The following is a 13,833-nucleotide window of genomic DNA, read 5'->3' as shown; positions in this document are numbered from 1 at the left end:
TGATGCTGGCTTGTAAAGATCTAAATTTGTTTCTTTTTTTGCCTAGACAGTTCAGGTAGATCAAGCAGTTTTTATTCTGCTGCACTGTCAAGAAGCTTAGAGATCTGAGGGCGATACAGGTGAAGAGATGCAGCTTGCATGTGGTTCTGGTAGTTCTCAGAATCCGTTTAATGAAAGCGCGTGGTAAGTGTTGAATGTACTGATGAAAGTCATTTAGAGTAAGTTGCATGTGCACTTCAGCTCACAATTGCACTGATTGAGACTTAAATGTAACTCTGCAAGACTCTTGAAAGACTAATTAAAGAAATAGCAAGGCTGAAGGGAACATTTTGTGATTTATTTATTTAATGAGAAAGGGCCCTTACATAATTTCCTGTAGAGTTGTTGTTAACATTTTTATGGACTCTTGGTTTTTTTTTGTGTGTGTTGGTGTTTTTTGTTTGGTTTTTGTTTTTTTTTTTTTTACTATCACTTATTTATTTGCTTGCTTCTTATTTTCAAAGCAGACAGATTCATGTTGTTTGTCATCATGAAATTCCTGGTCAGGCACGTCTCCCAATCAGTGTACTTATTTTGGGGTGTCTTGCCCTTGAATCAGAGGTACTGCCAACCCCAAACCTGCAAAGTCCCAGTTTACATCAGCATTGTAAATTATAACTTTGGGGTTGGATTTTAGTTTTTTCACCCTTTTTAGGATTCATTTTTAGGCTCTTCCATGCCATCATGAGGGTTGAGACTATATAAAAATAAAGATAATACTTTGTGTCAGGAGCACATACCCAACCACAAACACCAAGAGTCTTTTAATACTCCTGACTGCAATGAGTCTTTACAACACAGGGAGTTACCAGATGGTCCTAATTAGAACTGTGGGTATCTAGAGTAGATCTTAGATAAAAAGAGAGATCTCTATGAGGTCCCTGGATTGGGAAACCTGGAAGCCCAGTCATAGATGTTAGTGCAGTATTACAGAACTGCTGTGGGTCCAGCATTCCTGAGGAATGAGGAATTGTTGTCAAAGAGGTGCTGGTATTGGCTCAGAGTTGCTTAGTTATATCATGGTAAGGAAATGGTATTTCTATAACATTGGTAAGGTTTTAACTGCTTGTCTTCAGGAATACCAAAGCAAATCTGCTGTTCTGCTTTCCTTTATAAAGCTGAATGAACTTGCAGGTTTGCAGCAGTAAGGGTAAAGTTGTAGTATTGATGATGTTCAGCGGGATATATGTTCAGTAATTTCATGAAGCAGTCTCAGAGCAGAGGACAGTTACAGTAGGTGTGTGTTTCATCACAAAGAAAAGTACTGCTTGGAACAGACCTGGCACAAAGGAATTTGCTTTGGCAGGTCCTACCTATGGATCTCTAATCACGGACAGATGCCTGATCTTCCACTGGTTTGGGGGGCAGCTGAAGGAAATTCCTTTGCTTTCTGATGCAATGAAATAGCGTTGGATAGTGTTAAAAATTCAGAGCAGGCTTAAAGATTTCATAAAATGAAAATTACGGAAAAGAAACTTAATCAAGATTAAGTTTGGCTTTGTAGCTCACAGGGAACTGAAGAGGGATGTATATACCTGTAAGCATGCTGTTTAAAGCATGAGTTTTGTCTGCTGTTTTAAATCACTGAAGTCACCTGCATGTTGATACACCAATATATGTCACTATTACTTCAGTCTTGATTGTTCAAGAAGACACAAATGAATTAAGTTGCCGCTTGCCATTATTTTTCTATCACCTAAAGCAGATTAAATGAGCCTGGTTTACAAAGCTTGTATCGTGCCTGTTTTGGAACTGTTTGCTAGAGTGCCACATTTATATTAGTTCACTGCACACAGTTGTACTGCGAATTTACAGATAATTGGCTGGGCTTTCAAAGCTCTCTCTAAAAATATCTGCACGCAGTTTTAGTTGAGAGTTTTCTGTGATTACTAAGTGACCTTTTGTTCGGAAAATCCAACCATGCAGTCCTAATAACACATGGTCAAAATTATTTAGGAAGAGAAATAATGCCTATGTTACTATTTGGGTTATTTAATAGTACATAATATCTTTATTGACAGTGGAGAGATGTAGCAGCACTCTGCTTTGTGTACTTGCATGCAGATTGCAGTTAAGTTTCTGCTTTTCCTGTTGGTCTCTGCGAAATGAACGGTGCCTTTCTTTACTCTTGATTGCATTCCCACGGAGTTGAAGATCAAGGTTTTATATCAAGCCTTAAGAATAGGCCTGATCAGGGCATCTTAGCTCTTGTTCCAGGATAGCAGACAGACCTGGTTCGGTAGCTGAGCAGTGGTGTTAATACTTTCCGTGATTGCTCACTGCTCCTTCTTTTTTTTTTTTTAATGGGTATCAGTGAAGGGGAAGCCCGAGTTACAAGGGATGCTCTTTTCTGCGCAGACCTTACACACAACGTATTTTCCCTGCAAGCTGACCAGTGGTTATATTGAGGCAAATAGAAGTGTAATGTTTCATGTATAAATGCAAAGGAGGATATAAGCCTGGATGTCTTGTCTTGTCTGTTTTACCACTGGCATATTGATTTATTTTGTAGCTGTTAAGCGCCTCCCTCCCCCACCCCATAGCAGCTTCTCCTGCTTTCAGTCTCCCCTTTATTTTTCTTGCCCAAAGAGCAATGAAAACTGCAGGATTTGTTGACACAACTGCATGGCACTGAGATCAAGGCTTGTTTAGAGTTGAATTTCCTGAAGACTTTGTTTCTCTGTTCTTTTCATAAAAGCCGGGTGGGGTTCTGTGCCCTATTGCTTTTTAGATCACATTTTAGGTACATTTTAGCTAGGAAAACAATTGAAAGAACTCCTCTTCTAGAAAGTCATGTCGTCTTAAGTAATGGAGATAATTCCAGAAAAAATTGAAACTCTTCTTAGGTGGTGTGTCAACTGGAGAGTATGCGACTCCACTCCCCCCTTGCATTGCTGTAGGCAGGAACACATTAGACAAATTGGAAGGGTAAGAATCAAATATTTGCCTTTCTAGTTTATTCTGTTCCATTTTCCCTTTGGGTTCTGTTGACTGTGTATCAGAAAAGTCCTGGCGTAGGTCCAGCTCAGCCAAGCTGTATGTATTGGCTGTTGACTGGGAATACATTTGTACAATAGGGAGACAAAGATCACGAGAAATTTCTTCTCTGGCACGGATGATAGTATAGGTGCAGTTAATGCTCCAGGGTGCTTGCAGTCCCAAACAGACTGGCATTCCTCAGGAGACTTGTAGAGAGATACTGAAGGCAAAGAAGACTAATCTCAGTTTAATGAAATTTTACGTGCATTATGGCTGTGTTTCGTGCTTTGCACGTATTATGAAAGTATAGCTTGGTCTAATCACTATGCAGGATGTCCCACAAATAAGAGTGTCCAAAATGGATGGGGTTTGTGTGTTCACAGGCAAAAACGCAATCAGCACTGGCTTTTAGTTCTAACTGTATCATTGTTGTTCATACATGTGAATTGGTTGTTAGGAGAGTTCAGTTTGCTGCTAGCCAACTGATGTTTGGTGTAAGTCACCCTGCTTGCCATCATTTTGCGTATGCATCTGGCTGTGTTTCTAAGTGGTTGACTTTGGGTGGACCAACCTGTGCAGAGAGGGAAGACTTTACTTCCCGACTAAAAGGTGACTGTACATAAATGACCCAGACTTGCTGTCTGCCAGTAGTTTGCCTGGGACGTGTCTGGGTTTGGTTAAATAATGAATGCCTTTAGGGAGAGCATGTGATGGGGGATGTTTGATGCAGCATAGAGAAAGCTGTAAGATATGTCTGGAGTATGCAAGAGGAATGGAAATGCACTGAGGAAAATAGCTAGATATTCAGCTGCCAGGGAGAAAAGATCCTACCAGGACAAGATAAACAGCTTTCTGAGCTCAGTCAGCTGCACCACCTGCGCTGGTTGATAATGAAGACTACACATCATCTTCATAAAACACTGTTCCTCAGAAGAACGGACTATCTACATCTAAGCTGCTCCAAGGGACTTGTTTTGAAATTTGTCTCACTTGTAACAATTGAAACCTCCTCTGTGATCCACATCTGAAAATGAAGCATTTGATTCGGAATTGAATAAGAAGCTTCAGTCAAATTGAAACCAAATGTCATCTTTACGTTCTTGTTGTTCTGAAAATTAATTAAAAACTAATTTTGGTTACCTTTAGTCAAATAACTTGTATTATTAGAACAGAATTAGAGTTGTTATTATTAGAGTATTGTTACTATTTCAACATATTTGCCCCCTCCTGGACTGACTAGCAAAAACCAGTTGTTATACAACGCTGCCTGTCTCTAGTGGCCAGATAGCTGTGTCTAACCGAAAAGTTTTGGTTTGACTGTATACAGTTCTTGGTCACTTTGTCTTGTACAGAGGCAATGGTCTTGGAGCAGCTCTGCGAGTAACGGGCAGTTGACTCTAACCAGGACAGCAGCCTCCAGCTCTGGGACGGAAGCAGACATAGATGATGGGAGGAAGCACTGGTATGAGACGTGACAGATCTGAGCCTTTGTAACCCCCTCAGAGGCTTCTACTGGAGGCCAGTCCTGGCTGCCTTCGGAAATTACCGTGGTGCCTCTCAGGTGACGCTGCGTCTGTCTTGCTGAAACCACTGGCATGGTCACCTTGCTGTTAAACCTGTGATTCAAGCACATCAGGCATGTGGCCATGAAAGAACTGCTAGGGCACCTTGTCTTTGCTTCTACAGCCGTCTTTCTATAAAAGGTATTGCTGTGACTTGCACTACGGACTGGATGTTCCCTTGGCACGTCCAGTCAAACATGTTCTGAGAAGTCCAGAAAACCACTGGCACCTGCGAGGAGATGAATTGGTCAGTATTGGGCACAAAGTCAAGGTGGGGGAAGTTTACTCCCTGTTTCTTTCAGAGCTGTGATCAGAAGAGCTCTTTGTGGGGAGTCTGCAAACAATACAGACCGCTCTCTCGTGGCCTTGCTCATCCAGCAGCACGTTGCTGTGTGTTCAGTGGTGCACAGCACCCACCCAGTACTTCACTCTGCAGCAGAGGCACAACCACCCCTTTGCTGTTAGCTCTGAAAGACTCTGTCTTGCCATCTTCCCAAAATGCACCTACCATGGATTGCCAGGTGCAGGGAGGACCTATTTGCCTGTTTGGTGGCAGGAAAAGGAATATATTAGTATAATGTGTTACTGTATAACATAGCACACTGTAGCCGTCCTAACTCCAGGCTTGATATACTTCCTTTAAGTTAGGAGCCTAATTCTTTCACCAGGTGCAAAGTAAAACCAGCAAGAAATTTTGGATTTTCTCCATCCATTAGTATCCAGCTTGCGTAGCCCTTACAGTTAGTGAGTGGATGATAGTGAATGCTTTCCCCAGGAGGCTGAGAGTGATCCTGACTGAGAGTATTCTCCTGCTCGTTCTTGAAGTTGAACCAGAATTAGGCAAAGGCAAGGATCTGACTCCACCAAAGGGAAGCAAGGTGGACCTTGCATGGAGGATGATGGAGGAAAACTGTGACTTTGTTCCCTAGTTACTTTTTTGCCTGTGGTGATGTATTAGTATGAAACTTGAGCATATTCCAGCTTCAGCCTGCTGCTGATGAGAAGACTCAGCTTGAGGCAAGTTCTCTTGTCTCTTCTGAATGGCTCTGTGATCTCTGCATGCCTGAGATGCTTAGATCCAAGCAAGTGTTGTGACTTGTTTTGGCCAAGAGGTGACTCGCCAAATCTGTGATGTGGCCAAGAGGTGACTCAGATGGGACTTGGAAGATGCAGGTTGAGACCTATCAGACTGAGCAGATGCTAAAGTCCACGGCCTCTCACCCCTTCTGGGGTGAGCATGCTGCCCGCAGAGGTATTGCCCCAAAGGTGTGGTTGCACACACACGCTGAGCCGCTGCGGTTTCATGCTTTCCAGTTTCACGCTTTATATATCCCACTGATACTGGTAACAGTATGGTCAGTTCTCACTTGCCGAACTACCGAGGGGACTTGTCTGACCAAGTTGCTTTGCGCTTTGGGAGTAAATTCACCTTTCTCTCTTTGTCGTCATGATTCCACTCTCTTTCTAGATCTGTGGGTGCGTTTTTTAATCTTTTTCTAAATTGGTTTTCCACTTACAGTGTAGATGGCTGATAATGCCAAGTCTGTTACTATACAGGTATCTTGCACAGACCAATTTGATGTAGTCTGCAGGTGGCAAGTTGAAAACTGCTGTTCTGGGAGAAGTCAGGCCAGTTATTTCCTGGGAGATTTATTTGCCAGTAACAAAGGAAAGAAGGTGACTTCAGTATCTAACAGGTAGACCTGTTTCTCAAACTAGATGTGATCCCAAACCCTCTGCATAAAGGTTCAGGTCTATAATTAGTTTGCTCTACAAGATTGTAAATACATTCTTGAGCTTGTCTTGTTGATTATTCTGAAAAACCGGACACAATTGGGTTTTTTTTTATTCAGAGAAATTTTTTTCCTCCCGCTTGCTGGGCTCTCTATATTTGATGTGATTTTAAAATACTGTATTTCTGTTTTGGCAAATGAAAACATTGACAGGACAAAGGAATTTGTAAATGTATCTTAAATCATCGAGAAAAAATTGCAGGATTTGAGAAATATACATGGTTTTAAAGTGTTTCTTTCCTGAAGTTACTTACCTGGTCATGGATTTTGGATATTTTATCAATTAGCAACTAATCATAATGCAAGTGGTATGTAAGTTCTCTCTTGTTTTTCCTTTGGTTTTTTTTTTCCCCCCTTAGGCAGGAAGATCCTCCGAGACCATTTTTGCTGCACCCATGCTTGAGGAGCTCTGATGAAGAAGTAAGATTCCTGCAAAAATGTTCTCAAATTCTGGTGTGTTGTCTCCTACCCTCAAAGGATGTCCGGTCTGTCAGCTTGCGCATAGTCCTTGCAGAAATACTTGCAACAAAAGGTAGATCAAAGATCAGAGATGATTAACCATTTGCACCCGTACAATATTAGTAATTACAGACTTCATTATGTATAAGTCTTGATGCTCTGCTTCTAAGTTCTGAAGTTTAATTTCTGTGATAACCAGTAAGACACTTTGTATTCTCAAAATCAAGCATATACTTACTTGACTCTCCTGACTTGATGGCAGACTGTTTAGTGCCTTTCAGAATAAAACATGATTTGTCCGTTCCATTCTTCTTTTTTTTTTTTCATAGAGGAACACTTTTTTGCAGTCTTTCATGGTGGTGTTTTTAGTGATTATATGAATAATTCTGGCCTTTTATATTTTATTCAGATACATAGAATCCATAGATTTCAGGATAGGATTATAACTGAATCATAATACCAGATTTAATTAATTTATTTTTTTTTTAGATTTTGATTTATCAGTGTGGTTTTTTAATTGAGGGTTTCTATTTTGCTGTTTATTTTATCAGCTACACTTTAATCTCATTATAAATACACTAGCCATTTTTTATGTCATTGAAGTAAAATTCAGAAATTATGAAATCTCAAGTATATTATGCGATTCAGTTTACTTTTAATTTTCATTTATAGTGGCTGTAATGACATAGAGTTCAAGGCACACAGCAGAAAGAACAAAAACACTTGGAATTTGCCAAATAGAGCTCAGCTTTGTCAATGTATCAATTTGTAATATACTAAACAAACAGTTTTATCAAGAAGGTACATCCAGTCTCAAATGTACTATGTAGTCCAGAAGACTGGTGTTGGATTTATATCAACTTGCATATTTATTTTTGCCTTTTATCTGCAATTTTCTTTTGAAGGACCGCAGTTATTCTTCAGCATAAGGATTTTGTTTTAAAATATTTTTCCTCTCCAGTACTGAAACCAGTGGTGGAACTGCTGAGTGATCCAGATTATATTAACCGAATGCTACTCAGCCAGCTGGAGTACAGAGAACAGATGAATGAGCATCAGAAGAAAGACTACACATATGCTCCTTCTTATGAGGAGTTCATCAAGCTCATTAACAGCAGCTCCGATATTGAGTTCCTGAAACAACTGAGGTATTTAATGTTTCACTGTAGCTCATTCAAAACTAAACATGCATCTTTTGCCAGCCTGTTACCAGGATTTGAATGAATTGTGATTATTTCTTTTTAAATTCAATTTTAGATTTCTTTTTCCTTTGGTGAAGCAGAGACAGTAAGGATGATAAGCCACAACATTCATTAAATCTCTAATATAGTCAGCTTTTTAGTTCAATGGCAGAAAATGTTAAAAAATTCCGCTTAGGAATATACTGGGGATGACTGTACTGTTGGAAGGTATACCAGACTCTTTACAGCTTGCCTCTGTGGAGTTAGATGAAATAATGTGTTGAATTTCAACTAGTTTGTGGTTATCTCTTCATTATCCAAATGAAGTATGGCTGGCCATGGCGGCCTGGTAACTGTAAACCGTAGTGGCCCTATGGACATGAGACATTCAGAGCAGCTTGCTGTGATTCTGTGACAGGGAAAGAGGGCTTTGAATTCCAGCACATTTTACGACTGGATCAGAGGTTGTCCTGGACTGTTGCAGGGAGGTGTTTCCCAATTGCCTCCTCCTTAAACATGTTAATGAACTCTGAAGAATTCCTTAAAGACCAAAAAAAATGCACCGAGCTCCTACATATCATGAGTTTGTTTGATGTTCCTGTTTTCTAATGCAAATAGCACGCTGCTCACTTTCATACTAATTCCCCCTCCTCACAAAAATCTCATCTCATTTTCCTTCCATCTTTCATCATAGCATGAGATACTGCTTGCATCTCAAGCCTCCTCGCCCAAGTTTGCCTTATCTTTATAGCTGAGCTGTTTCTCCTCCAATTTCTGACATAAGTGAAAGGATAAGGAACGAGTGACTGCGAAGCAGGGAGCAGAGATACCACTGTTGTAGGATCTCCCTAGATGTCCTTAAGCTGGTTTTGTTGAGCACACCAAAGCTTTGGAGAACTGTTGAAGCCATTTCTGGAGCATTCGTCCTAATCCATTACCATCAACCAGAACTGCTACTTTTTTTCTCTTCCCTGACTCCTTTCAACTGCTGCTACAGGTCAGCTTTCTCTCTTCCTAAATGACTGCAGCAACATCTGAAAGACACAAGCACACTGATCCCATTTGGTGCACTTTGTGTCATCTGTTGTGACCCAGACCTTCTATTAGACTTGGCTTGATTCAGGCCAAGTGATGGTTTACCGAGATGGAGTATTGTGGGCTGCATAAATAACATCTTACTTTCTCTTGTTCTTTTCTTTGATTCTGAAACCACTTGCATTTCTGAGGTAGGAAAATACATTTAGGTGATGGTGAAATGATTTTGTTGCTTGGCTACTTATTGTTCATCTGCTGTAAAATTTGCTCTTTACTCTGGGCCACTGTGCCTTTCCTGAGAGCAGAAATTAGTCTCTATTAGACTCTGCCTAAAACCTAATTGACATCATATTTATTAGCATAATCACACTAATGGCTCTGCTTGTTTCAAAAGAAACCCAGCTCTTCTGTTGTTGTTGTTCAGGCACATTAATGCTCAGTGTGCTCTCTTTTTAGCTGATAGGTCACTTTAGATTGTGTTCTTTAATACCAGATAGCAAATTTGCTTTATGAAATAATGTGGTTTTGGCTGCACTTGGTGTTTTTTCTTTCTAGCCTGTGGAGTCCAGCTGCCATCATCTTGAAGCGTGTTCCTCTACACCCTACGAAATGTTGATCTGTCTAAGCTAATCAGTATTCGAATGGAAAATGTCTGAGAAAAAGTATCTTCTTTTTGAAGAGAAATAGTGCTTGATTTTGGAGGCAGCGTCCTTCTTCCCTCTGTTTGTATAGAGCCAGTCTCTGGGAAGGCGGTTAAAGAGTGTTCCCTCTGGTAGGAGGGATTCCTGTTCTGTCTGTTCCCCAGCACCGTGGGAGCACCTAGAGAGACATGGGCCGACCTGTAGTCATCTCAAAGTTGCGTAGTCTATTTTGCAAAGCTTTCATGATTTACCAGTGAAAGTCTACAGATTTATGTCAAGAAAACCAAACAGTGGTCCCTATATGGATGGAAAAAAAAAAAGGCTGTTATTTTAGATGAACAAGCTAAATGGTATTTCAGGTTGTAATTCATAATAGTGAACCATGGGAAAAACCTATAAAGAAAGAATTGAAGAGAAAGAAACAAATAAGCTGTTGTGCATTCATCGCTGAGAAACAAGGTTAGAGTCTGTTGGAGTGACGGGAGTGGGGAGAATGCTTCCAGTTCTCTTCCTACATAAAATAACTTACTGGCATGTTGCACTTCACTTCAACAGGTTTCCCAGTTAGATGCTATTCTGAGTAATCATACTCTGTTTATCAGAAATTCCTTTTCTTGGTTTTATGTGGCGATCGTTTTTCAGTGCCTGTTGTAAGTCAGTGCGTGGCATTCATGAACTGTAAGCCGCCTCCTATTACTCCTAATGTTGCCACGTAACATCATGGCAAAGAACAGATAGAAGTAGTAACAATTTTCTGTGTAGGCTTAGCTTTGGGGGAAATTTTATCTCAAGGCACTACAATTGCTGGGAAACTATTTATTTTTTTTTAAATGTCCCTGACGTGCTTTATCTTTGCAGATTAGTTACTATCTATTTACTAAAATAAACATAAAATACCTTGCTCAATGAAAGAGGCCATGAGGTACTGCTAAACATTTCCTCAGACTCTTGACTGACCATAGCCGAGAAAGCGTGGACTCCTGGGTGCTCCTTTATGTGTGCATGTGACAATACAGGAGAGAAGTCCCATAAGGCATCTTTCCAGACTGCTTTAATTAACAGAGTTTTGCTAGGCTTTCTTGTGGTTAGAACCAGGTACTTGTTTTGGGATAAGTAGGGAAAAATCCCCATCTGCATCAGTGGAAACCAGTGGGTACAAGGTGTTTGTTGCTCTTGGCCAGGGAATCAGAGAAGAGTGGGAGGTTGTGAGTCTTCGATCTCCTTGTAAGCAAGTGTACCAGCTCTCTGCTTTGCAAATAGCTCCCCCTGAAAGGCTAGTAACGGTACTAGGATTTTCTAGATCTTTTTTCTCTCCTTGCTTAGAAGCATTACCTTAAGAACAAATATTGTATTGATTTTCTGCATTGCTTTTATGGATTTTATTTTTAGAACTTAAGTGATGCAGGAACTACTTGCCATTAATTTTGGATATACTTTTGAATTCACGGTTCATTAATATGGACCTCTACCACTTGGTCATTTTAAACTTCTCTTTATTGTTTTTTCTGGAAACATCCCTTTCATTTTTATAAGGGACGTTTGGGAAGCTGATGTTTGTTTTCAGAAAAAGCAATTTGCTCATTACTGAGGAGCTACTTTGTCTCTCTTTTTTGCCCTTTCATACCTTCGCTTTCTGAAAATTTGGATTTGTTTGGGGGGAAAAAACCTAAACCAACAAAGCTTCCAGAGAAGGGACCATCGTATGGTTATCTACAAAAGTCCTTCAAAGTAATTATTTAATGTTTACATTTGTTGCTGTGTGTCATGAAGGGAGGCAGAGTTTTTTTTCCTGTTTTATCAAGAAACGAGGGAAAGGGATGAATATAACAAAGATTAGGGAAGAGATAAGAATGGGAAGTTTGAAGTAATGTGGATGTGAGCCCATGATTGGTCCAGTTTATCAAGTACCGTTCACATCTTGAAAATAAAATTAATACCTCACATGTAAAACTTAGATGTTTACTCACCGGCATCACAGAATGTGTAGCAGCCAGAATATTTGGAATAGACTTTCCGGGAGAAAGGGTCATTGTCTGGCAGTATAGCCAAGGTGGCATTTTTGTGGTGTGGTGATGTACAGCACTCTCATTGAGTATAGAATCAGAGAATCATTTAGGTTGTGGTTTTTTTTTTTTTTAAATATCAAGTCCAACCATTGACCTCACACTGCCAAGTCCACCACTAAACCATGTCCCTCAGCACCACGTCTACCCATCTTTTAAATACCTCCAGGGATGGTGACTCCACCACTTCCTGGGCAGCCTGTTCCAATGTTTGACAACCTTTTCGGTGAAGAATGTTTTCCTAATATCCAGTCTAAGCCTCCCCTGGCGGAGAGGGGATAGAAACCTGATCTCCTTCTGTGATAAGGTGACCTGTTTAGTGGATGAGGGAGAGGCTGCAGATGTTATCTACCTGGACTTTAGTAAAGCCTTTGACACTGTTTCCTACACCATTCTCCTGGAGAAACTGTCTGCTCATGGCTCGGATGGGTGTACGCTTCTCTGGGTAAAAAACTGGCTGCAGGGCCAGGCCCAAAGAGTTGTGGTGGATGGAGTTAAATCCAGTCGGTGGCCAGTCACAAGTGGTGTTGCCCAGGGCTCAGTGTTGGGGCCTGCTCCCTTTAATATCTTTATCAACGACCTGGATGAGGGGATCGAGTGCACCCTTAGTAAGTTTGCAGGTGACACCAAGTTGTGCGGGAGGGAGTGTTGATCTGCTGGAGGGTAGGAAGGCTCTACAGAGGGATCTGGACAGGCGGGATCAGTCTTCATCTAGGAGTTAACTTGGTAAATGAGGTTTTGGAACTCCTACAGAAATGAGTTAAATTCACTAGAATACTTGCTTTATTACCAGTGTTAATAGCTGCCAGACTAAGTGCACTGAGAGGAATTTGGGAGTTTGTTACAACCAGAACTTTGATGTTTATGAAAGATTTAACTGGTAGTCATTTTCTTTGCTGAGTGCGTAGTGTCTGTTAGTTACAAGCTTGGTTTGACTTAAAATTCAGTTTACTAGCTGCCTTCCATTATGTGAAGTATAGTTTTAGGTGACAAACAGGTTTTAATTATTCCTGGATTGTAGTACTTTAGTGTTTTACTTATTTTAGTGTAATAAGTTATATGTGCTTCATGTATGTATTGAGTGCATTAGCTACAAGAACATTAGACAGCTCTTTGCTTTTGAACTGAACTTCCACCCTAGTTTCCTACAGAAAAGGTGTATTTAATGTTAAGAGCATGTCTTTACATTGTGTTCACTGAATATTAACTGGCTGTGCAGTGCCAGCAGTTGAGAGAAGAGGGAGAAGGGTTATTGTTAGTTGGATGTTTTCCTTTTGTTCCAAGATAAACTTTTTTCCCTACTCTACTCCTTATGCTCACTGCTCCTTAAGTTGCAGATGTACTGAGAAATGATTCTGTTTTCAGGTGAGGAGGAGGTGGAAGTGTTTTGGGTTTTATTAATTCTTAAGTGTGCTGTACGAAAAACATTGTAAAAAAAAAAATTAATACCTTGTGTTTTTTTTTTCTTCTCTCTTCCCTCTTCACCCTTATCCCTACTGTTTTTAAAACTAGGTATCAGATTGTAGTGGAAATAGTTCAGGCAACCACAATCAGCAATATTCCCCAAGTGAAGAGGCAGAAAGGTAAGATTCTGTTTAAGTCACATCTGTTGTTTTCATTTTGAAAAGCTGTTTGAACTCCCGACATACATATGCAATCGGCGTGTGTGGGATTTTTAGACAGATTTTAGGAATGTGATGCCTTTAGTATTTCAGTTCTGTTCAATTTGTCTGATTCTTCCAGAAACTCCCATGGTGTGATTATTCCCCCACCACATCTTCATCTAAGCTGATGGATCATGAGAAAGCTCATATCTATGACGCATTTATTTTCAGAACTTGCTGCAACTAGGATTTTTGGCTTTACAAATTCATATGCTGAGAATCTTTCTTCCTCTTTGATACAATCTATTCTTCAAAGTCTCAGCCCGTCCTGCTTTCAAAACACAGAAGAAGGAATGATACAGCATAATTGTCAGTCGGACTTTATTTTGACTCTTCATTGTATTATGTTTTTGTGTGGCAATACAGAGTGCTCTTAAATCCTTCTGCAATGTTTTGGCAATGTCTGCCTTTTAAAAT

At 40.3% G+C, this 13,833-nt stretch overlaps 1 protein-coding gene across 1 annotated transcript in view; it reads left to right on the top strand.

Annotated features, from left to right (window-relative positions):
• SNX25 (sorting nexin 25) overlaps positions 1-13,833 on the top strand; it is a 90,895-nt gene that overhangs the window by 30,476 nt on the left and 46,586 nt on the right. The window contains exons 4-6 of the mRNA XM_074588303.1: positions 6,733-6,905; positions 7,794-7,980; positions 13,265-13,335. Coding sequence (XP_074444404.1) covers positions 6,733-6,905; positions 7,794-7,980; positions 13,265-13,335 — 431 coding nt within the window. The remainder of the gene's footprint in view (positions 1-6,732; positions 6,906-7,793; positions 7,981-13,264; positions 13,336-13,833) is intronic.

Source organism: Larus michahellis, chromosome 5 (assembly GCF_964199755.1).
Source record: "Larus michahellis chromosome 5, bLarMic1.1, whole genome shotgun sequence".
NCBI classification, from domain to species: Eukaryota; Metazoa; Chordata; class Aves; order Charadriiformes; family Laridae; genus Larus; species Larus michahellis.
Note: the sequence above shows the minus strand (reverse complement) of the source record. Positions and strands in the feature narration are given on the sequence as shown.